The sequence below is a fragment of the Carcharhinus amblyrhynchos genome, chromosome 5 (assembly GCF_965287045.1).
Source record: "Carcharhinus amblyrhynchos chromosome 5, sCarAmb.v2.hapA, whole genome shotgun sequence".
Taxonomy (NCBI): Eukaryota; Metazoa; Chordata; class Chondrichthyes; order Carcharhiniformes; family Carcharhinidae; genus Carcharhinus; species Carcharhinus amblyrhynchos.
The window spans coordinates 102,447,794-102,471,962 of NC_137328.1; the positions used below are offsets into that span (position 1 = coordinate 102,447,794).

Below are 24,169 nucleotides of genomic sequence, written 5' to 3' on the forward strand. Positions count from 1 at the left end.
GCGGCAGAGCTAACCACTGTGCCACGTGCAAGAAGCACCAAAGCCATTCAGAGACTTTGGGAACAAGCAGAGCTGAAGTTGAGTCATCAAAGGCAGAGCACAAACCTCCAAACAACCCAAGTTCTTTGAGCACCATCTGCCCCAGGGTGTGGCAGAGGTTGTAGGACTTTGGACATATCAACCACCTCAAACCCATGGAATCTGAGCTGTTGCATAAAAAAAACTGCAACCCAGTGAACATCAGAAAACAAATATAAAAATAGGAAGTGTGTGTTTTTTTTAATGTTTTTCTTCCAGGCATTTAATCGGGAAATAGTCAACAAATCACACAAGGCAGCTGTCAAGACGCAGCACAGCTCCGAACAATGACTGATGAGGTGAAGTGCAAAAACAGGCAAGTTATTTGGAAATCCGATACAAAACATCATCACCACCCCCCAACACTCCTCCCGAGGCTGACCCGGAAACAAGGCCCTTTCACCTGTGACACGGAAGTTGTAGGTAACAGACTTCGCACAGACCTTCCGTAAAAAAATGAAAACGTCCGGAGTAAAGAGGAGGCTAGAAACTCGGTGAGTCTCCTCAAAAAACCGCGGGAGAGGAAAAGAGAGAGACCCCGAGCCGGTTAAAAGCGGGAGGGAAGAGAGAGAGGGCTCGTCTCTCACTCACTGGCCGAATGGTCACTCTCCCCGCGGGCGGTCAGGATCTTTGTGTGTATATGTATTTGAAATATTCGTTTTGTACAGGCGAATGAGAGACACACCAGCTTGCTGGGCCAGTGCCGTCCTGTTGTGGGTGGATTAAACTCACCGGAGCTGGACACAGAGAGAGACACACAGAAAGGATCCGAAACGCGGCCCCAGCGATCGTTAACGGCTCCAGTTCCGCTGCGCGCGACTGAAGCGCGAGCCCAACGGCGCTGACCTCCCAACCCACACACCCCCTCAACCCCCCCTCCTCCCAGACCCCACACGCCCCCCCAGACCCTCTTCCCAGACCCCACACGCCCCCCCCAGACCCTCCTCCCAGACCCCACACGCCCCCCCCAGACCCTCCTCCCAGACCCCACACGCCCCCCCCAGACCCTCCTCCCAGACCCCACACGCCCCCCCAAGACCCTCCTCCCAGACCCCACACGCCCCCCCCAGACCCTCCTCCCAGACCCCCCTCCTCCCAGACCCCACACCCCCCCCAGACCCTCCTCCCAGACCCCACACACCCCCCGCCGACCCCCCCCAACCACAAATTCTGACCCTCCCCCCCGACCCACCCTACCCTGGCTTCTGCCTTCCCACCTTCCCCCCCCCCCCCCCCAACCACCTTCCCCCCCCCCCCCCAACCACCTTCCCCCCCCCCCCCCCAACCACCTTCCCCCCCCCCCCCCCAACCACCTTCCCCCCCCCCCCCCCCAACCACCTTCCCCCCCCCCCCAACCACCTTCCCCCCCCCCCCAACCACCTTCCCCCTCCCCCCAACCACCTTCCCCCTCCCCGCCCACGACCCCGACCCACCCCGCCCCAGCTTCTGACACCCCCCCCAACCACACCCCACCCGCCGCTTCTGACCCCCCCCCCATCCCAGCTTTTGAAGCCCCCCCCCCCCCACCCTTCACCCTGGCTTCTGACCCCCCCCCCCCACCCTTCACCCTGGCTTCTGACCCCCCCCCCCCCCCCACCCTTCACCCTGGCTTCTGACCCCCCCCCCCACCCTTCACCCTGGCTTCTGACCCCCCCCCCCCCCCCCCCCCCCTTCACCCTGGCTTCTGACACCCCCCCCCCCCCCACCCTTCACCCTGGCTTCTGACCCCCCCCCCCCCCCCCCCCCCCCCCACCCTTCACCCTGGCTTCTGACCCCCCCCCCCACCCTTCACCCTGGCTTCTGACCCCCCCCCCCCCCACCCTTCACCCTGGCTTCTGACCCCCCCCCCCCCCCCCCCACCCTTCACCCTGGCTTCTGACCCCCCCCCCCCCCCCCCCCACCCTTCACCCTGGCTTCTGACCCCCCCCCCCCCCCCCCCCCACCCTTCACCCTGGCTTCTGACCCCCCCCCCCCCCCCCCCCCCCACCCTTCACCCTGGCTTCTGACCCCCCCCCCCCACCCTTCACCCTGGCTTCTGACCCCCCCCCCCCCACCCTTCACCCTGGCTTCTGACCCCCCCCCCCCCCCACCCTTCACCCTGGCTTCTGACCCCCCCCCCACCCTTCACCCTGGCTTCCGACCCCCCCCCCCCCCCCCCCCCCACCCTTCACCCTGGCTTCTGACCCCCCCCCCCCCCACCCTTCACCCTGGCTTCTGACCCCCCCCCCCCCCCCCACCCTTCACCCTGGCTTCTGACCCCCCCCCTCCCCCACCCCCACCCCGGCTTCTGACCCCCCCCCCCCTCCCCCACCCCCACCCCGGCTTCTGACCCCCCCCTCCCCCACCCCCACCCCGGCTTCTGACCCCCCCCCCACCCCCACCCCCACCCCGGCTTCTGACCTCCACCCTGGCTTCTGACCCCCCCCCTCCTCCCTGGCTTCTGACCCCCACCCTGGCTTCTGACCCCCACCACCCCCGCCCCATCCTCCGCCGCCCCCACTCCAGCTTCTGACCCCCCCCATCCTCTGCCGCCCCCACCCCGGCTTCTGACCCCTGCCCCAGCTTCTGACCCCACCCCTGCCCCTACCCGGACCCCTTCCTTTCCCCCCACCCCTACTGCAGTTCTGACCCCCACCCACTCTCTGACTCTCTCCGTCTCTCGTCCCCTCCCCCCCCGCCCCATGTCTCTGTTCCTCCCTCCCCTGCCCCTCCACCAGTACCAAACTAGGCAAACTGAAAATGAGTTTTCATTTTTACTCAATAAATGTGTAAATTCTGCACTTTGAATAATTAGCTATTAATAAAAGCTAATCAACTAAAATGGGAGCGCTTGACTGCCAGTACCCGGTCCTTGAATAGCAGTGAAAATTAAATGAAACTTCTGTCCATAAATCTGAAGTTAACTTTTAATTTGAAGTAAAAATGACTAGAAGTGTTTTTGAGGAATGCGAAAATTTTTTTTCAACTTCACTTCTTTCCCCCTGGAATAAAAGCTGAATTTGTTGTTTCAGGTTGTTGTAATAGTGAGGATTTGGCAACAATTTGCATTTCTCTGTTGTTCCCCTGGTACAGGCCGGGTGCAATGTTCCAATAACACTTGCTGTTGCTCTCACGTGAAGCAGCTATCTATTTGTGCAATTAATAGAGGCTTTTGCCTATGAACCCTCACTTTCAGGTACAGCGCAGACTTAATTTTTAATAAAATTCAGTTTCGATACATGCATTTTTGTTTCCGTTACGTTCAGCATGACATTGTATCATGTCAGGTTAAATGGATCAAAAGGTTAGAGCATGACCATGTGATCTAGAGCAGCTTCCTGGAAATCAGCACCTATGAGAACTGTTGTTTCTGCCTTCTGTTTCTAGGTGCCAAAATTGTGGATTTTTTTTTTGAGTTGCTGCCTGCTAATAGCTAAATTTACTAGTCTAAAGGTTGGGGACCAGCTTACATGTTGATCTCTGGAATGTGAATGAAAACAAAAGCAACATAGAAGGAGACAAAGCAATTTCTCAAGGGAGTGTTGTTAGAAGTGTGTCCTTTCTTGAGATGTTGAACTGAAGGGCTTCAGGTGCTGGTAAAGATTCTTCAGTAATCAAAGAGGAATGGGGAGCTATCCACTTGCCAACTTTAAGCAATGGTACAATAAGTAGAGCAGCCACTTGGTAGAAGTGGGTATCTTACCTCTGAGCAGGAAGATTGTGGGTTCAGGGCCAGAAATTAAAAAAAATACAAAAATTCAGAATAGGCTGCATCCTTGGAGGGAAAAGAGAAGTTGATGATTCCTAAGGAGAAGTCTCATCTGAAATTTAACGTGTTTATTTCCTGCAGATATTGCCTAATCTGCTAAATGTTTCTAGCATTTACTGTTTTTGATTCCTATTTCCAGCACGTGCTGGATTTAAGCTGAAACCATCATTTCGCTCATTGCGAATTGTCAAGTGCTACTGGTTCCTTCTGTCTACTGTGCCTTTAAGTGTTTGTCTCAGCCTTTCGCCTTTTTCAGTGCATATGGGATTGTTGGTGGTTGTGGTTCCCATAATTCTGGACCCACTCCAATGTGATTCACCTTTAACTGCCCACTAAAGTGGCACAGCAAGCTGTTGTGTTGTAACAAACTGCTACCAGCAGATCAACCATCCCCACTGCCACCAGCACAGTGCCACTTGTTGAATACGAAGTGCCTGGTTTAACTCTGTGCATTGCTGTAGCCTTCATCTACTAGATATCTGGCTGATGACACGAAGATGAGTAGAAAAGCAAACTGCGTGGAGGGTGTGGAAAGTCTGCCGAGAGATCTGGATAGGCTGAGCGAGTGGGCGAGGACCTGGCAGATGGAGTATAATGTTAGCAAGTGTGAGGTTATCCACTTTGGCAGAAATAATAGTAAGAGGGATTATTATTTAAAAGGCGAAAAGCTACAACATGCTACGGTGCAGAGGGACCGGGGGGCCCATGTGCATGAGTCGCAAAAACCCGGTCTGCAGGTGCAGCAGGTGATCAAAAAGGCGAATGGAATGTTGGCCTTTATAGTGAGGGGGATAGAATATAAAAGTAGGGAGGTCTTGCTGCAACTGTACAGGGTACTGGTGAGGCCGCAGTTGGAGTACAGTGTGCAGTTTTGGTCACTGCACTTGCGGAAGGATATATTGGCCTTGGAGGGAGTGCAGAGGAGGTTCACTAGGCTGATACCGGAGATGAAGGGGTTGGCCTATGGAGAGAGACTAAATAGATGGGGCCTGTACTCGTTGGAGTTTAGAAGGCTGAGGGGGGATCTTATAGAGACGTATAAGATAATGAAGGGGATGGATAGGGTAGAGGTAGAGAGATTCTTCCCACTTAGAAAGGATAGCAGGACTAGAGGACACAGCCTCAAGATGAGGGGGGAGCAGTTTAGATCAGAGTTGAGGAGGAACTTCTTCACTCAAAGGTTGGTGAATCTCTGGAATTCTCTGCCTGTCGAAGTGGTGGAGGCTACCTCGCTAAATATATTTAAATCACGGGTAGATAGGTTTCTGATAGGGGAATTAAGGGTTATGGGGAGAAAGCGGGAAGTGGAACTGACCCACTTCAGATCAGCCATGATCTTGTTGAATGGTGGGGCAGGCTTGAAGGGCTAGATGGCCTTCTCCTGCTCCTACTCTTATGTACCTATGTTCTTATCTGCCATAAGAAGTTTCCAGTGATCAGCTGGGATTAATATCAAATATAATTTTAGCAGTGAATGAGTTAATTGAGCAGCTGGGGAATATTTATTCTCTATTAGCCCCAAATTATGACATGTTTATAACTGGTTCTATTTTAAGATCAGCAACCCATATGGGACATTATTAAAAAATAGATCTCTCTGAAGTGACTGTTTCTTTTTTTCATTTGCAGATTAAGGGAGTCAATAGCAGGGCCAGGGTTTAGTCACAGTCATTGCTGCACTGAAAGAAAGCCATCAGGGCACCTCAGTTTAGAACAATCTGACCAGTTTCATTCCCCTGTTCTGTCCCCGTAGCCCTGGAAGTTTATTTCCCTCATGCTCATTCAATTTTCTTTTAACATCGCTGATTTATCCCCTCTTCCACCATCCTCGAAGTTTGTGAATTCCACTTGCTTTGAATAAAAAGCTCTTTCTTTCATCCACCCTATATTTTCATAGAATCATAGAATTCTACAATGTAGGAGGATGCCATTTGGCCCATCAAGTCTATACTGACTGCAATCTCACCCAGACCTTATCCCCATAACCTTGTGCATTATCCGTATGCTAGTCCCCCTGACACTGCGGGGCAATTTAGCATGGCCAGTCCACCTGACCTGCGCGTCTTTGGATTGTGGGAGGAAACCGGGGCATCCAGAGGAAACTCACGCATACACGGGGGGAACGTGCAGATTCTGCACAGACAGTGACCTGAGTTGGGAATCAAACTCGGGTCCCTGGCGCTGTGAGGCAGCAGTGCTAACCACTGTGCCACCGAAATCTTAAATCTGTGTCCCCTAATCCCAGTACCAATAGTTGATGGGAACAGCTTTTTCTTTTCTATCATATATAAACATGTCATAATCTTGTACACTGGTATAAAATCTCCCGTCAATCTCCTTTGTTCCAAAGTGAATAACCCCAGCTTCCCCAAAGGAACCTTGTAGCTAAAATCCCTCAAATGTGGAATTGTTTTGATAAGAATCTTCACATCTTATGTGCTGACCAGTACTGTGGCCTGACCAAAGTTTTATAAAGATTTGGTGTAATTTCCCTGTCTTTGTACTCTACCTCAAGCTTTGTTCAATACTTGATCAATATGTTTTGCTGCCTGCAAAGATGGTAAAGCCTGAGATCTGTGTCTCTGCACACTCTTTAGAATTGTGCCATTAAGTCTTTCTGCCTCTTCCTTCGGGTCTAAAATCTGACAAGTCCCTAGGACCTCATTGCCTACCTCCTAGGATTCTAAAAAGGATAGCTGCAGGGATAGAGGATGGGCTTGCTGTAATTTCCCAACATTTGTTGGATTCCAAAATGATCCCACAAATTAGAAGTTGGCTGACTGGCAAATGTTAACACCATTTTAAAGAAAGGAGGGAAAGAGAAAACAGGGAACTACAGACCAGTTAATCAGCCATCAGTCATTGGGTAAAAGTTGGAATCTATTATTAAGGAAGTCTTAACAATGCACCTGGAAAAACATTTTCTTGTTCCAATCATACTATGTTTTATAAAAGAGCAGTTATGTTTGAAAAATGTACTAGTTTTTTGAGGATGTACCTAGTTAAGTAGATAAAGGAGAACCAGAAAATGTTGTTTACTTAGATTTCCAAAAGACATTTAATAAGGTGTCATTCAAAATATTAACAGGTAAGATAAGAGTAATATATTAGCATGGATGAGGGAGTGGTTAACAGAAAATAAAGAGTTGGCATAAACGGGACATGTTCAGGTTGACAGGCTTTGACTAGTGGAGTGCTACAGGGATCAGTGCTGGGACCTCAGCTGTTTGCGATCTATACTAATGACTTGGATGAAGAGGCGAAGAGTAATGTATCAAATTTTGTTGTTGATACAACCTAGGTGGAAAGGTTAGTTGTGGGGAAAACGCAGGCTGCAAAGAGATATAGACAGGTTAGCTGAGTAAACAAGATGGCAGAGTATAATACAAAATTGTAGTTATTCACTTTGGTCATAAGAATAAAAAAGCAGAAAATTTTTTAAAAGGTGAGCAACATTTAAATGTTCAGAGAGAGTTGGTTGTGCTTGCACAAGGAATGCAGAAAGTTAGCATGCAGATACCGCAAGCAATCAGGAAAGAGATACAAGTGAGGTCACGTACCAACCAACTCAAGAACAGCTTTTTCTCTGCTGCCATCAGACTTTTGAATTGATGTACCTCACATTAAATTGATTCTTCTTTACACCTTAGCTATGGCTACAACACTACATTCTGCCCTCTCTTCTTTCCTTCTCTATGCACAATGTGCTTTGTCTGTAAGTGTGCAAAAAACAATACTTTTCACTGTATACCAATGCATGTGACAAAAATAAATCAATTAGGAAGGCAAATGGCACGGCCTTTATTACAAGGGGATTAGAATACAGCATTAAATAAATCTTACTACAGCTGTCCTGGGTTTGGTAAGGCCACATCTGGATTATTGTGTGCAGTTTTGGTATCCACATTTGAGAAAATATATACTTGCATTGGAGGTGGTACAGTGAAAGTTTAACATAGAACATTACAGCGCAGAACAGGCCCTTTGGCCCACGATGTTGCGCCGACCAGTTAAAAAACAATGACCCTCTAACCTTAACCAATCCCTTTTCATCCATAAACCTATCCACGGATCTCTTAAACGCCCCCAAACTAGGCGCATTTACAACTGCAGCAGGCAGGGCATTCCAATCCCTCACCACCCTCTGGGTAAAGAACTTACCTCTGACATCCGTCCTATAACTACCCCCCCTTAATTTAAAGCCATGCCCCCTCATGCTAGCTTTCTCCATCCGAGGAAAAAGGCTATCACTATCCACCTTAACTAAACCTCTAATCATCTTATATGTTTCAATAAGATCCCCTCTTAGCTGCCTTCTTTCTAGCGAAAACTAAATTAATCCCTGGAATGAGGGAATTGATAGCCTGAGTAAATAGAGCTTATATTCAAGTTTAGAAGAATGAGAGGCAACCTCATTGAGACCTTCAAAATTCCGAAGAGACTTGATAGGGTGAGAGATTGCTTCTGCTGGTTGGGGAATCTAAAACATGAGGGCATGGTCTCAGGATAAGGGGCTGAACGTTTAGGAATGAAATGCAGTGTAATTACTTCACTCAAAAAGTTGTGAATCTTTGGCACGCAGAGCATTGTGGATGCTCCTTCGTTGAATACATTTAAGGTCAGGATAGACTGATAGGTGAACCAGACTAGCTTTTCCAACAATCAGTGATAGTTCCATGGTTACCATAACTGGGACTAGCTTTCGATTCTGAGTTATTAATTGAATTTAAGTTCTACGAGCTGCCATGGTAGGATTTGAAAACTATTGCCCTAGAGCATTATCCTGAGTCTCCAGATTACTAATCTAGCGGCATTACCATTACACCACCATCTCCCCTTAAATCATTATTTTAAACCTCCAGATAACTAGCCTGGTAGCCAAACATAACAATGCTACTATGCCTATCACTGTTATTGACTGTTGCGATTTATTATTTCTCCTCAACCTCTCTGCCATTGATAATGTTGGCCATTTCATTCTCTGCAGCCTGTCCTCTATGGTATTGCTTTCTCTTCTCTGCTTCTGTCCTCAGGCAGTAACTGACATCAAATTTCCATAGCTGTGTTGCTAATCTAAAGCTGCCTTTTTTTTTGGCTCATGTCCGCACTGATGTGCTTTTGGCTGCAACTTCCAAGCTCAGGCTGCAATTAGTGGTGTAACCATTATATTTGACTCTTGAGTCAGTCACATACCTAGTCTATCACCTATCATTGCAGCTTTGTACCTACAGAACATTGTCACATCTCTGATTCCTGTACCCCCCACCTTTCCTCATTGCTGCTCAAGCCTTTTAAAATTTTTACTCCATTCTTAAAGTTTCAAAACCAATACGCAGAGGCACAGGGTTAAACCTTAATCCATCCTGTTGTTTGCTCCAAAAACAAATTCAAGTTGGTCCCCACAAGAAAGACGTACAAGATCCAAACTGCCAAGAAAAGGCATGGCACCTGATCTTAGGCTTGATCTTAGCCAAAAGGTCGAGAAGCAATTATTTAACTAGCTTTATTTCTCAAATGCTCTTAACTCCGCCACCTCTGACAAACCTTATCTCATCTACACTCCTGAAGTCTGAGACTTCAGAATCATAGAACCCCTATAGTGATTCAGCCCATCGAGTCTGCACCGAAAACTATCTCACTCAGGCAGTATCCCTGTAACCACACCTACTTACGCTGACACTAAGGGGCAATTTAGCATAGACAATCAACCCCTAACTTGCACATCTTTGGAGTATGGGAGAAAACCCATGCAGACATGGGGTTGCACAAACAGTCAGCTGAGGCCAGAATTGAACTCGGATCCCTGGCACTGTGAGATAGTAGTGCTAATCATTGTGCCATCGTGCCACCCACCATTGAATCTCTACAGTACAGAAGGACATCATTTGGCCCATTGAGTCTGCACGGATTCTTCGACAGAAGATCCCATGCAGTCCCTTTCCCATAACAACACAAATTTACCCCGCGAATCCTCTTGGGATACTAAGAGACAATTTAGCATGGTCAATCCAGCTAGCCTGCACATCTTTGAACTGCAGGAGGAGACTGCTCAATCAGAGGAAACCCATGTAGACATGGGAAGAATGGGTGACTCTCTGAGTGGAGTTTGCACAATATTGGAATTGAACCTGGGTCCCTGATGCCGTGAGGCAGCAGTGCTAACCATTGTGCTCCTGTACTGCCACTGTACGTCAATTGCCAGTTTCCTCTCAACACTCATCTCTCTCTCTATCCCAACAAATCATTTTAAATTTCAGCATTTGTCTCCAGGTTTTAACCCCATTCCACTTTTCAGCTTGAATTTTTAATTAATTGAACTGTACGTTACTATGAGCTTCCTGCTAGTTATGTTTGGAAATAGTGATGATTCTTTTATACTTGTAGAATTCTAACTAAATGACTGTCTTGCAGTCTCTCTTTCCTGTTTCAAAAACCTTCAAGAATCATTCTCTTTTTTATGGTATTTTGTTTTTTCTCTCTCTTTCGACCTGGCTCTCAAAATGTGTCTGATTTGTTTGGCACTTTAGTTGTTACAATAAAATTGTTCAGGGGCTATAGCTTTGCTATATGTTCAGCCATTTTAGTAAATGTGGCTTGTACAAATGATTTTCATTTTGTGTATCCCTTCTAGGTGAAGGATTAAATGTTCACGTCAAGTAAAGGAGAGCATGTTCCCTAACTCTCCTAATGTGGGTCGTCCACCCTTCTCTCCTGCTGTTCTCTCACAGCAACAAATCATCAATGCTCTCAACTTCAGGAATGCAACGTGAGTGCAACAGGATTCCAATGATGGACCTTCTCATGTTTTAATACCCGTACACATATTTTAATTATTTTATTGATTTATATTTTGCAGTTACAAAATATTTAGATAAACCTGAGAAATCTCAAATTATTTAGTATGGTGACAACAATTATTATGGGAATCAAAAATGTTAAAGGTAACCAACATGAACAAAAAATGGAATCATGAGTTGCATTATACAATTGTACAAATGCTTGAAAAATAACTTGTATTCTGATAGAATTGTGACTCATTCAAGTTAAGTTTTTTGATTGTACATCCTTCAGATGTACAATTTAGAACCTAATCTTTTTGTTTGTTTATTGCAGGTAATGTGCAGAATAGAATCTGACAGGACAGTGTTATCTAGTGGCATTAGATTATCTAGTCTCCTTAATTGAAATGATAACATACCAGAAAGTCCTCTTATATGCATAACAACTGATCTCCCCACGTGTACAAATTGGAAATACAGTAATTTGAGAGGCTGAAGTTAATTTTATTTGATGCAGTAACAGTGAAAACAATTCAGGTTAAAACAGTTAGGTTTCCTGCTCCCATTGTACTCCATTTCAGTAAAAACTTTAGCTGAGAGTTGAGCTTTTGGAGATTTCTATTTTTTGGTAAGTTTAAAGATTCCATAGTGAGTACTCATTTGATTTGAAGGACACTGTAACATAAATGCTAGAACATATCAAGAAAATAACACTAGTTGTGGCCATGTATGTTAAGGTTGGAATCTGTCAGTTGGAAACTATTTGTACTAATTATGTTCTTTTTTTAAACAGACACTTGGTACTAGATGTACGCATTAGTCTTATTGAAATGAATTGAGTATCATTTTCACATTTTGTTCAAATGGCCCTAAATCAATCTTAAGCAAATACTTAAAAATAAGAAAAAGAATTAGTAAAGAATTGTAGACCAGATATTCTGTTTGCATCAACTGCAACATCCTGATTTAATTTTGTACATCTATTTTTTTAAAATTTAGCTTCCTCTCCAAGTTCCTCAGACCAGGCATGTAACCTTTCTGATGTTCTTTTTGACTTTAATTCAGCAGAGAGAAGATGCATATTGATATTCCCTCTGGATTTTGTTCTGTTTTGTGAGAGCATAAATCTGTCTACTTTCCAGTCAATTCATTAATAACAGTAAAAATGCTGGATGGCTTATTCCCCAGAATCTAGCATTGCTGCTATAACATGGCTACTGGGAGGTGCACAATAATGAAATGTGGAGAGTATGTTTGCTACAGAGGAAATGGAGAATTGAAATCTCTATTGCAAAATTCTGTACCATAGTTTTAACTCATTACTCAGCAAAAGTCTAACCACCCACATGCGTGCACAAAGACATATTTGGGATATTATACATGTTTGACTGCAGAATATTGCTGATGGAATTAACATTCTCTGCCAAGAAATTGAGAATGTAGATAGCACATTACATTTTATCACTGGTAGTGCACAAATGATCCATGTCCCTTTGCTATTTCACAAATTTTAGAATCTAAATCATGTGAATAATTTTGATCTGATGAATTTTGTTTAATGTTGATCACTTATTTGCAGCCTTTCTGGTACCATCTTGACAGGAGTAATTACTCCACAACCATCAATTGTGTGGCCCTTCAGTAGTGCCTGCCCTACATATTCACCAGGTCTGCCCAACAGCCTTGGAAGGAAGTAAGTCCTATTTCGTTTGTTCCTCCTGAATTTTTTTTGAAAAAGGTTTTAAAGTTTACTTATTAGTTACAAGTAAGGCTTACATTAACACTGCAATGAAGATACTGTGAAATTCCCCAAGTCGCCACAGTCTGGCTCCTGCTCGGGTCAAAGCACCTAACTTGGTGGAAGAGAGAATATCCGGAGTGTGTGAGGTTCTTAATTATGTTGGCTGTTTCGCTGAGACAGCGGGAAGTGTTGACACAGTCAATGGATGGAACTATGGGACAGTGTCAACAGATGGAAGGCTGGTTTGCGTGATGGTTTGGGCTACGTTAATGACCTTTAGAAGCTTTTTGTGGCCTTGGGCAAAGCAGGAGCCATACCAAGCTGTGATAAGACCAGAAAGAGTGCTTTCTATGGTGCGTCTGTAAAAATTGGTGAGAGTCGTAGATGACATGCCAAATTTTCTTAGACTTCTGAGAAACTAGAGGCGTTGGTGGGCTTTCCATAGTGTCCCATAGTGTCAGCATGGGGGGACCAGGACAGATTGTTGGTGACCTGGACACCTAAAAACTTGAAGCTGTCGACCTTTTCTACTTTGTCCCCATTGATGTTTTATCCAACTCAATATTTTGTACTAATTTAGTCAATAAATGATATATTAGCATCTTGAAAATTCATACTTATTGGAAAAAGCTGTTCTACTGCAAAAAGCCAGGTGTGAAGGACAGAATTTCAGCCAATCTTTAACATGCATCTCTGAATCCAATACCCACAGTTTGTCTTTTCATGCTAAATCCCCAGTGAATCCACAATTAATGCCCACCATCTACATACAACCTAGTGCAAGATGTACACTTAACCAAAGGAAGTGATTGAGAGATTTTGGCATGTCCTCTAATGATTATTCTGAACACAATAACGTGTATGCTGTGAATATAATGATGGTAACAGTTGTTAACAAACACACAATGTGACTCAAACTAATTTTCAGTGGTGAAAGAAGGACATGGTATATACATTTTCTATCTATACTATCTTGTATACATTTCTAAAATGTGTTTTTAAATTTTGAATGTTCAATTTGAATTAGCTTGTACTAGCTTGCGATAAATGTGGTGGAGCATCACCATCAAACATTGATATCAAATTTAATTTTATTACATCTAAATAGTTTCTGGCCTTTGTATCAATGAAAATTTGAGTTTTGGATTAATAATCACTGGGTTTAATTTTAAATGATTTTAATAATCTGATGCACAGAAATTTCATCTGTTTTGCAGACGAAGAAGTGATGAACGAACTAGTCCTTACGAAGTCAAGCGCCAGCGGTTTCAGTCACCACCTTCTCGACCATCTGGCAGTTCAGTGCCTTTTGTAGTTGATCGCAGGTATTCAGTCCCTTCACCTGGAATTTCATCTCTGCTTCCACTCACGGATCACCCACAAAATACACTCCAAGTGGCCAGGGATAAGGTATTGATTCACCACTAAATATTTTAGTAATGTGTAACTGATGCTGAACATCAGTGCTGAAGAACTGTTTTTAACACATTCGATTGGGAAATACAGGAGGGATTTGGGTAACAGGGAGACCAAATAAAAGGGAGTGCATTCTGCAGTTTAATGTATATGAAATATTTGCATAGTCAATGGACTGTATGCTATAGGTTGCAGGTTAAAGTAAGCTCCCTTCTGCTAAATGAGCAAAGGATCATGTTTAGAACCAGATTCGTGTGTTGATAGGTGCAGCTTACTCAACTTTAAACTGCAATTTCTATTCAATTTTAAGTTGGCTATGTTTACTATTGGACTGAATATTTAAAATTGATGGAAGGAAGTACTTAAGTTTTATATAGCCAGTTGCATTTTTGGGACAGTTTGCAGTTCTTTGGACCAAATCAGTTGTATTTGAAGTGCAGTCATTGTTCTAGACAAGATCAACAAGTGAATGAATGCAAAAGGCAATATATATATATGTGTGGGGTCTCTTTTCTTGCACACAGGTTTACTTTGCTTAGGGTGTAGGAAAAGGTTGTATCAAATCAATAGACATTCCGTTAATCAATTTGCTTTCCCTAAACATATAGCGGATTTTCGGTCATCGCATCACTGTTGTGGAGTATGTCCTGTCCCTAGGGCACAGTGGTATATAGTCAGCAGAGAGTAGTGCTGGGAGCCCTCAACATTGATTCCCAACACCATGGCATCAGATCAAACATGGAAGATTCTTCTTGTTGAGTATCTAGCATCCTCCTTCAGTTGATGAATCAGTACTTCACCATATTGCACATTGTTTGGGAAAAGCACTGAGGATAGCACAGGCACAGAATGTACTCATGGGTGAGGTCATCAATGTCCATCATTTAGTGACTGGGTAGCGTCATTCCTGATTGAGCTAACCGAGTCCTAAAAAACATAGCTATTAGACGTGGCAAATGGTGAAGGAACCATGTTGATGTCACCCTTCTCAATCTACCTGTCACAGATGCACTTGCTCATAGTGTTGGTAGGAACGACTGCTGCATAATTGCAGTGGAGACAAAGGCCCATCTTCACATTGAGGATATCTTTTGTTGTGCTATGTGGCATTATTGTTGTGGTAAATGGGAGAGATTCTGAACACATCTAGCAACTCAACTTGACATGCACGAGGCTTTCTGAAGCAAAGTTGTATTGAACCACAATCTCTCAAGTCAGGGCACCAATCGCATTTCAGTGGGGAGTTTTAGGAGAGCAGGTTAGGAGCACCACCAGGCATAGACATTAGAGGCAGGAGTAGGCCATTCAGCCCTTCGAGCCTGCTCTGCCATTCATTTTGATCATGGCTGATCATGTTCAATATCCTGATCTCCCCCACCCCCCCCCCCCCAAAACAAAACCCTTGATTCCTTTAACTCCAAAAGTTGCATCTAATTTCTCCTTGAAATCAGACAGTGTTTTGGCCTCAGCTGCTTTCTGTAGTAGTGAATTCCACACGTTCACCACCCTCTGGGTGAAGAAATTTCTTCTCACCATTCTAAAAGGTTTAGCTCTTATCGTCAAACTATGATCCCTAGTTCTGGACTCCCCCACTACTGGGGACATTCTTTCTGAATCTACCCTGTCTAACCATGTTAGAATTTTATAAGTTTGTATGAGATCCCATCTCACTCTTCTAAACTCCAGTGAATATCATCCTAACTGATTTAGTCTCTCTTCATAAGACAGACCTGCCATCCCAAGAATCAGCCTGCTAAACCTTTGCTGCATTCCCTCTGTACCAAGGACATCCTTTCTCAAATAAGGAGACCAAAGCTGCACGTAATACTCCAGACATGGCCTCACCAACACCCTATAGAATTGCAACAAAACATCTCCATCCCTATACTTGAATCCCGTTTCTGACTGCATGAGGCTTATATTCGGTTTTGTCAATTTTCTTCTCTACATACCTATAGAAACTTTTAGTCAGTTTTTATGTTCCCCACTATCTAGCTTTCATGTTCTATTTTTACCTTCTTAATCAATCCCTTGGTCCTCCTTTGCTGAATTTTAAACTGCTCCCAATCCTCAGGCCTATTGCTTTTTCTTGTCAATTTGTATGCCTCTTCCTTGAATCTGATACAATCTCTAATTTCCCTCAAGCCATGGGTCGGCCACAATTCCCACTCTTGCACCAAACAGGAATACCCAATATGAGTTGCCAATCCAGTTAAGCTACAAAACAGGACCACAATCATATAAAATAGTGGAAACAGCATGTAATAGAGAACAAAATGATTCCACAACATAATCTGACCATTGCTGTTCTGTTGTGAATCCAGCTGTGAATGCTGGTGGAGAATTAAACAGGACTAGGAGACTCTATAAACATACCCAAGCTCTTTGATGGGAAAGCCTAGCAGGTTAATGCAAAAAAGCTGCAAATGTTTCAGCTTATTTTCAGCCAGAAGTGTTGAGTGAATTGATCTATCTTGGTCTCCTCCTGAGGTCTGCAGCATCATCAGTCATCAGCCAATTCAATTCAAAGTCCGTGTGATATCAAGAAATGGCTGAAGCGACTGTCTGCAGCAAAGGCCTTAGACTCTGACAACATCCCAGAAGTAGTCTTGAAGACTTGTGCTCCAGAGTGAGCCTTGCCAAGTTGTTCCAGTACATCTATAATACTGCCATCTAACCCAACAATGTGGAAAATTGACTATGTATGTCCTGTCCACAAAGAACATGATAACTTCAATCTAGTCAATTACGGCCTCTGTCAGTCTACCCTTGATCATCAGTTAAGTGATGGATAGGGACTTTACAGTCTTAATAAGCAGTACTTAAAGTAACTTGTTCACTGGTATATAGCATTGGTTTTGCTAGGGCATTCATCTCCTGACCTCATTACAGCCTTGGTCCAAACGTGGACAAAAAAGCTGAATTTGAGGTGAGTGTGACCGTCCTTGACATCCAGGCTACGTTTGATCAAAGTGCTTTGATAAGACTTGAGACAATGGGAATTAGGGGAAAATACTCCATTCAGTGGAGTCACAACCAAACATAAAGAAAGATTGCTGTGATTGTTTGAGGTTAGTCATTTTGTGCCCAGCAAAGATTGCTGGAGTTCTTTTGGGTAATGTCCTCGGCCAGATTAATCAAAGACCTTCCCTACATCACAAGGTCAAAAATGTGGATATTGGCATAGATTGTATCGTGTTCAGTTCAGTTGTGACTGTACATACAGCAATACCTGGTCCACATTCAGGCTTGGGCTGATATGTGGCAAGTAACATTCACATAAGTACTGGGCAATGACCATCTCCAACAGAAGAGAATCTACCCATCTCCTCAAGATGGTCAACAGCATTACAATCTTTGACTCTCTTACCTTCAACATTCTGTGGCTTACCATTGACCAGTAGCTGAACTGGACCAGCCATTAAATACTGTGGCCACAAGAGCCGATCAGGGGGTAAGAATTCTGCAAAAGGCAACTCACCTCATGATATCCCAAGATGCCCACTATCTGCAAGGCACAAATCAGGAACGTAGTTGCATACTCTCCATTTGCCTGGATGAATACAGTTCTGATAACATTTGAGAAGCTTCATTTGGGAAGCCCTGGATGAACCTGTATTGGGATCACCATTGCAGCTGTCAGAGCGCTTTCTTGAAGGTCAACCCAAGGAAAATGATTGGCCCGGATAGGGTACCTAGACAGGCACTCAGATCCTGTGCGGATCGGCTGGTGGGGATATTAACAGACATCTGTCTCTCTTTACAACAATCTGAGGTCCCCATCTGCTTCAAGAAAATGACCACCATCCCAGTACCTAAGAAAAACCAAGCAGCGTGCCTTAATAACTATCGGCCGGTGGCTCTGACATCTATCAGTATGAAGTGCTCCGAAAGGCTAGTCATGGCACGTATCAGTTCCAGCCTCCCGGACTATCTGGATCCACTACAGTTTGCCTACTGCCACAACAGGTCTGCAGCAAACGCCATCTCCCTGGCCCTGCACTCAACTCTGCAACACCTAGGTAACAAGGACACCTATGTCAGACTCCTATTTATGAACGATAGCTCAGCCTTCAACACCATTATTCCCACGAAACTCATCTCCAAACTCCATGGTCTGGGCCTCTGCATCTTCCTCTGCGACTGGATCCTGAACTTCCTAACTCACAGACCACCTCAGTAAGGACAGGCAACAACATCTCCATGATCATCCTCTCACCTATGCCCCACAAGGCTGTGTTCTCAGCCCCCTACTTTATGCATCGATGACTGTGTGGCCAAAATCCCCTCCAATTTGATTTTCTAGTTTGCTGACGATACCATGCAGTGTGTCAGATCTCAAACAATGACGAGACAGAGTATAGGTATGAGAGAGAGAATCTGGTGAACTGGTGTGGCGACAATAATCTCTCCCTCAATGTCAACAAAACGAAGGAGACTGTCATTGATTTCAGGAAGCGTAAAGGAGAACATGCTCCTGTCTACATCAACAGGGACATGGTAGAAAGGGTTGAGAGCTTCAAGTTTTTAGGTGTCCAGATCACCAACAACCAGCCCTGGTGTGCGCAAGCCCACCAACGCCTCTACTTTCTCAGAAGACTAAGGAAATTTGGCATGTCAGCTACGACTCTTGCCAACTTTTACAGATGCATCATAGAAAGTATTCTTTCTGGTTGTATCACAGCTTGGTATGGCTCCTACTCTGTCCAAGACAGCAAGGAACTACAAAAGGTTGTGAATGTAGCCCAATCCATTATGCAAACCAACTGCCATCCATTGACTCTGTCTACGCTTCCCACTGCTTTGGCAAAGCAGCCAGCATAATTAAGGACCCCACGCACCCTGGACATTCTCTCTTCCACCTTCTATCTATGGCGAAAAAGATACAAAAGTCGAAGATCACATACCAACCGACTCAAGAACAGCTTCTTTCCCACTGCTGTCAGACTTTTGAATGGACTTACCTTGCATTAAGTTGGTCTTTCTCTACACCCTAGCTATGACTGTAACACTACATTCTGCACTCTCTTGTTTCCTTCTCTATGAATGGTATGCTTTATATAGCATGCAAGAAACAATACTTTTCACTATGTTAATACATGTGACAATAATAAATCAAATCAAATACCATTATTCTGAACTCTGTCATTTTCTTCTCCCCGTATACTCTATGAACAGTATGTTTTGTCTGTATAGCACGCAAGAAACAACACTTTTCACTGTATGCTAATACATGTGGCAATAATAAATCAAATAGCATCCAGAATTAGACTGAGCACCTGATCTGCATCCCTTTGACCACCTCTAACATTCACTTGTTCCACCACAGATGCACAGTAGCAACAGTGTATACCATTTACAAGATGGCATTGCAGCAATTTGCTAAGCTGCCTTTGCCAGCATCTTGCACACCCACAATAAGAACATAAGAAATAGGAGCAGGAGTAGGCCATCTAGCCCTTTGAGCCTGCCCTGCCATTCAACAAGATCATGGCTGATCTGAAGTGGGTCAGTTCCACTTTCCTGCTTTCTCCCCGTAACCCTTAATTCCCTTGTCTATCAGAAACCTATCTACCCGTGACTTAAATATATTCAGCGAGGTAGCCGCCACCACTTCAATGGGCAGAGAATTCCAGAGACTCACCACCCTTTGAGTGAAGAAGTTCCTCCTCAACTCTGATCTAAACTGCCCCCCTTATTTTGAGCTGTGCCCTCTAGTTCTGCTATCCTTTCTAAGCGGGAAGAATCTCTCTACTCTACCCTGTCTAGCCCCTTCGTTACCTTATATGTCTCTATAAGATCCCCCCTCAGCCTACTAAACTCCAAAGAGTACAGACCCAGTCTATTCAATATCTCCTCATAGGCTAACCCCCTCATCTTCGGTATCAGCCTAGTGAACCTTCTCTGCACTCCCTCCAAGGCCAAGATATCCTTTTGTAAATGCGGCGACCAAAACTGCACACAGTACTCAAGTTGCGGCCTCACCAGTGCCCTGTACAGTTGCAGCAAGACCTCCTTGCTTTTATATTCTATTCCCCTCGCTATAAAGGCCAACATTCCATTTGCCTTTTTGATCACCTGCAGACTGGGTTTTTGCGATTCGTGCACAAGGACCCCCAGGTCCCTCTGCACTGTAGCATGCTGCAGCTTTTCGCCCTTTAAATAATAATCCCTCCTACTATTATTTCTACCAAAGTGGATAACCTCACATTTGCTAACATAACAGTCTCCACCATGAGGACAAGGGCAGCAGACCCATGGGAACACCCCACTTGCAAGTTTCCTCTTCGAATTTTATTGCCATTCTGTCACATAAGAACATAAGAAATAGGAGCAGGAGTAGGCCATCAAGCCCCTCGAGCTTGCCCCGCTATTCAATAAGATCATGGCTGATCTGTCGTGGCTCAGTTCCACATTCCCACCCTCTCCCCATAACCCTTAATCCCCTTGCCTATGAAAAACCTATCAACCCGCGTCTTAAAAATATTGAGCGAGGCAGCCTCCATCACTTCAACGGGCAGAGAATTCCAGAGATTCACCACCCTTTGAGTGAAGAAGTTCCTCCCCAACTCTGTTCTAAACCGCCCCCCCTTTATCCTGAGGCTGTGCCCTTTAGTCCTACTGTCCTTTCTGAGCGGGATGAGCCTCTCCACCTCTATCCTATCCATCCCATTCAACATCTTATACGTCTCAATGAGATCTCCCCTCATTCTTCTAAACTCTAACGAGTACAAGCCTAGTTTATTCAACCTCTCCTTATAGTTCAACCCCCTCAACTCCGGAATCAGCCTAGTAAACCTCCTCTGCACTCCCTCCAAGGCCAAAATATCCTTGCGTAAGTGCGGCGACCAAAACTGCACACTGTACTCCAGCTGCGGCCTCACCAGTGCCCTATACAGCTGCAGCAAGACCTCCCTACTTTTATATTCAATCCCCCTCGCTATGAAGGCCAGCATCCCATTCGCCTTCCTGACCACCTGCTGCACTTGCAGGCTGGGTTTTTGCGACTCATGCACAAGGACCCCGAGGTCCCTCTGCACCGTCGCCTGCTGCAGTTTTTCACCATGTAAGTAATAGTCCTTCCTACCATTATTCCTACCAACGTGGACCACCTCGCATTTGCCAACATTAAATTCCATTTGCCATTTCCTGGCCCATTCCCCTAGCCTATCTAGATCCTTCTGCAGACTCTCCACACCCTCCGCACAACTTGCCGTTCCACCAATCTTGGTGTCATCAGCAAATTTTGACACCATAAACTCGGTTCCCTCCTCCAGATCATCTATATAAATGGTGAATAGCTGAGGCCCCAGCACCGACCCCTGGGGCACTCCACTAGTCACCAACTGCCAATGCGAATAGCACCCATTGACCCCCACACTCTGCCTCCTATTTGACAGCCAATCCTCTATCCACGCTAACACCCTACCCCCAACTCCATGCCCCCTGACCTTCTGCAATAACCTCTTGTGAGGCACCTTGTCAAACGCCTTCTGAAAATCAAGAAAGACCACATCCACCGGCTCTCCTCTATCCACCGCCCTAGACACATCCTCATAGAACTCCAATAAATCCGTCAGACATGACTTCCCCTTAACGAAACCATGCTGCGTCTGCTCTACCAAACAATTCTCCTCAAGATGCCTTGCTATTTTCTCCTTGATCACGGATTCTAACATGTTTCCTACAACAGACGTTAAACTAACCGGCCTATAATTCCCCGCCTTTTGCCTGGCACCCTTCTTAAACAACGGCGTAACATTAGCCGTTTTCCAATCTTTCGGCACTTCCCCGGAATCCAGTGACATTTGGAAAATAATCACCAAGGCATCCATTATCACCTCTGCCATTTCCTTCAGAACCCTTGGATGCATTCCATCCGGTCCTGGGGACTTGTCCACAATCAGTCCCTCCAGTCTGTCAAGCACCTCCTCTCTAGTAACAATAATGTCATCCAGGCCCTCCACTCCTACCATCTTTCCATCACTAACACCCGGCAAATTATTCATGTCTCCTCCGTGAAGACCGAAACAAAAAAGTTATTCAGGGCCTCAGCCATTTCCCCATCCCCTACCACTAAGTCCCCCCTCTCATCCTCTAAGGGTCCAATGTTCACCCTAGCCAGTCTCTTCCTTTTTATGTATTTATGTTTTTATGTATTTATGACAGTTGCTTAGTCAAATTCCTGGAACGTTAATAGCACTGTGGCTTTATCTACACCAATTGGACTGCGAAGATGGCGACTCAGCACCTTTTTCAAGGACGATTTGGGATGGGTATCAAATGCTGTCCGTAGCAGCATTCGCAACATTTGAACCAAAAAGAAACCAAGTATTAATTCTCCCACAAGTCAGGCTGAGGTAGATCGGTTGCTTTTGATCTTAAATGTATGTACCTGTTTTTCCAGGTCCCAATGGGAAATGTCTCGGATTTAATGTTCATTTAACAGTTCAAGTTACCACTGTTGAATGCAATTTCCATGCTCTGCTTATTAATAGTGATGGTCTTTTGAGAGCTGTTGAAATCTGATTGGAGAAATTTAAAAAGGCTGCTGCAGGAGCCAAGGGATTTGGATCGCTTTCACTGAAGGGATGAGAATCATTGCATTGAAGCTAATATCCTTTGTATCTACAGATTGAACTTCTTTCTCAGAATAATTCATACCTGTACAGTGTCCTTGCCCTGCTCACCAAAAGATTTTTTTATTTGAAAATGAAAGTAAATTCTAAAACTTCTCTCTTTATTCTACGTTACATAATTGGCTTTCAAAATAAAGGAATTGTTACAATAAAGCTTTGTATCTGAAAGATTTCAGGGTTTTTTTTTAAGTTGGATGATGTTAGAAAGTTATTCCGGCTCCCTTCCCATCACTCTAATTGGCCCAAATATACAATAAGTTTAAACATATTTTTTAAAAAATCGTAATCCATAATTTCACTGAAGGTATGTTATTATATTGCTTTATTTACAGCTGAGTCAACAAATTTTGGACCTCTTCTGTAACTGCCAACAACAGTCGATTGATCTAGAAAAAAAGGATTTATGCCGCACACAGATTCAGAGAGAAATCCAACGAATATTCCCACGTAAGTTACATTGTTGGCCTCTGATTCATTGACTGCATTTCAGCTCTGATTTAGAGATGAAGTGGTTGTGAGTGGGAGAGAAGGAGGCTGCTGAAAATAGGGGTTTCACAAACTGCAGAACATTGTCTTTTTTTCTGCAGGTTTCCTGCTTGTACCCATCTTTGATAGGCTAGAACACATTGCGCCCGTTTCCACGAAACAAGTGATACTCATTCGCTGGTTTATTCTCCAGGGCAATACTTAATGAATTAGAGTCAAGCCGCCTGATTTAAATTTTTAAATAATTCTTGGCAGTTAACTGTCAGTCACCATGAACTACTGCATTCTCCATGTCAACTTCTTTACCAATCAGCACTGTCATCTTATGCAGTGTATAGTTATTGTTTCCCTGACATTGTTACTGTCTGCTGAGGGCTACACAAAAAATTTTGACAGTGTCTTTTCTTTTCAGCAATACTCAAGTATATGTGATTGGCCAGCTGTTTCATGTGAGCAGATTGGTTCCCCTCCATTTGTCTTGACTCCTAGAAAATCAAACAGTTTTATTTGGAATCACGAGCTTTCAGAGCACTGCTCCTGATGAAAGAGCGGTGCTCCAAAAGCCCGTGATTCCATATAAACCTGTTGCACTTTAACCTGGTGTTGTGAGACTCCTTACTGTGCCCACTCCAGTCCAATGCCAGTATCTCCACATCCTTTAAAATCAGAAGTAGGTGGTGTTTTTTGGCAGGTTGAGTTCCTTCCTGCATCTCTTTTATTTCAAACGCTGATCCAACACCAACCCACCCATTTATGGGACATAACAATCATCCCATTGACTGGTAAGTGTCACACTAGACAATTCAATATTCACAACATTTTTCCTGCTCATCGTTTCTGTTAACATACTACAGTGATTTTTGTTATTTTACAAAGGAGGAAATCAGAAGATGAAATTACCCCAATAAATTTTGAAGCAACATAATTAATTATGTGGCTATAACCACTTAACTATGCCCTGAACAGTATCTCTTGGGTATCAAATGATGATCAATTAATTACTTTTTTTTACGAAATTTGCTTACAGCCTGACACTAAACAAGCCACATGAATGTTGGTTGAGATATTACTTGCAATCCAGATTATTTTAATAGTTTTGTCACTTTGTCATAGTTCTGCTTCCTTGGAATTTTATGGAGTTCAGTCATTCTTGGAGTTCATTATATGAAGAGATGTTTTGTTCCTTAAAAAATAAAATGTGATTGCTTTCTCAAAATTAAACTAGTTTTAAATACTGTTGAATATTTACCCGCTTTGAGAGGCTATGTATATCTATCTGATT

The 24,169-nt window shown here is 44.4% G+C and overlaps 1 protein-coding gene across 1 annotated transcript in view; it reads left to right on the forward strand.

Annotated features, from left to right (window-relative positions):
- Nucleotides 1-476: 476 nt before the first annotated feature.
- The window catches only part of tent2 (terminal nucleotidyltransferase 2), a 78,266-nt gene continuing 54,573 nt past the window's right edge, over nucleotides 477-24,169 (forward strand). Inside the window, exons 1-5 of the mRNA XM_080189347.1 lie at nucleotides 477-572; nucleotides 10,458-10,592; nucleotides 12,185-12,298; nucleotides 13,564-13,756; nucleotides 22,734-22,848. Of these exons, the coding sequence (XP_080045473.1) occupies nucleotides 10,495-10,592; nucleotides 12,185-12,298; nucleotides 13,564-13,756; nucleotides 22,734-22,848 (520 nt within the window). The 5' untranslated portion in view covers nucleotides 477-572; nucleotides 10,458-10,494. The remainder of the gene's footprint in view (nucleotides 573-10,457; nucleotides 10,593-12,184; nucleotides 12,299-13,563; nucleotides 13,757-22,733; nucleotides 22,849-24,169) is intronic.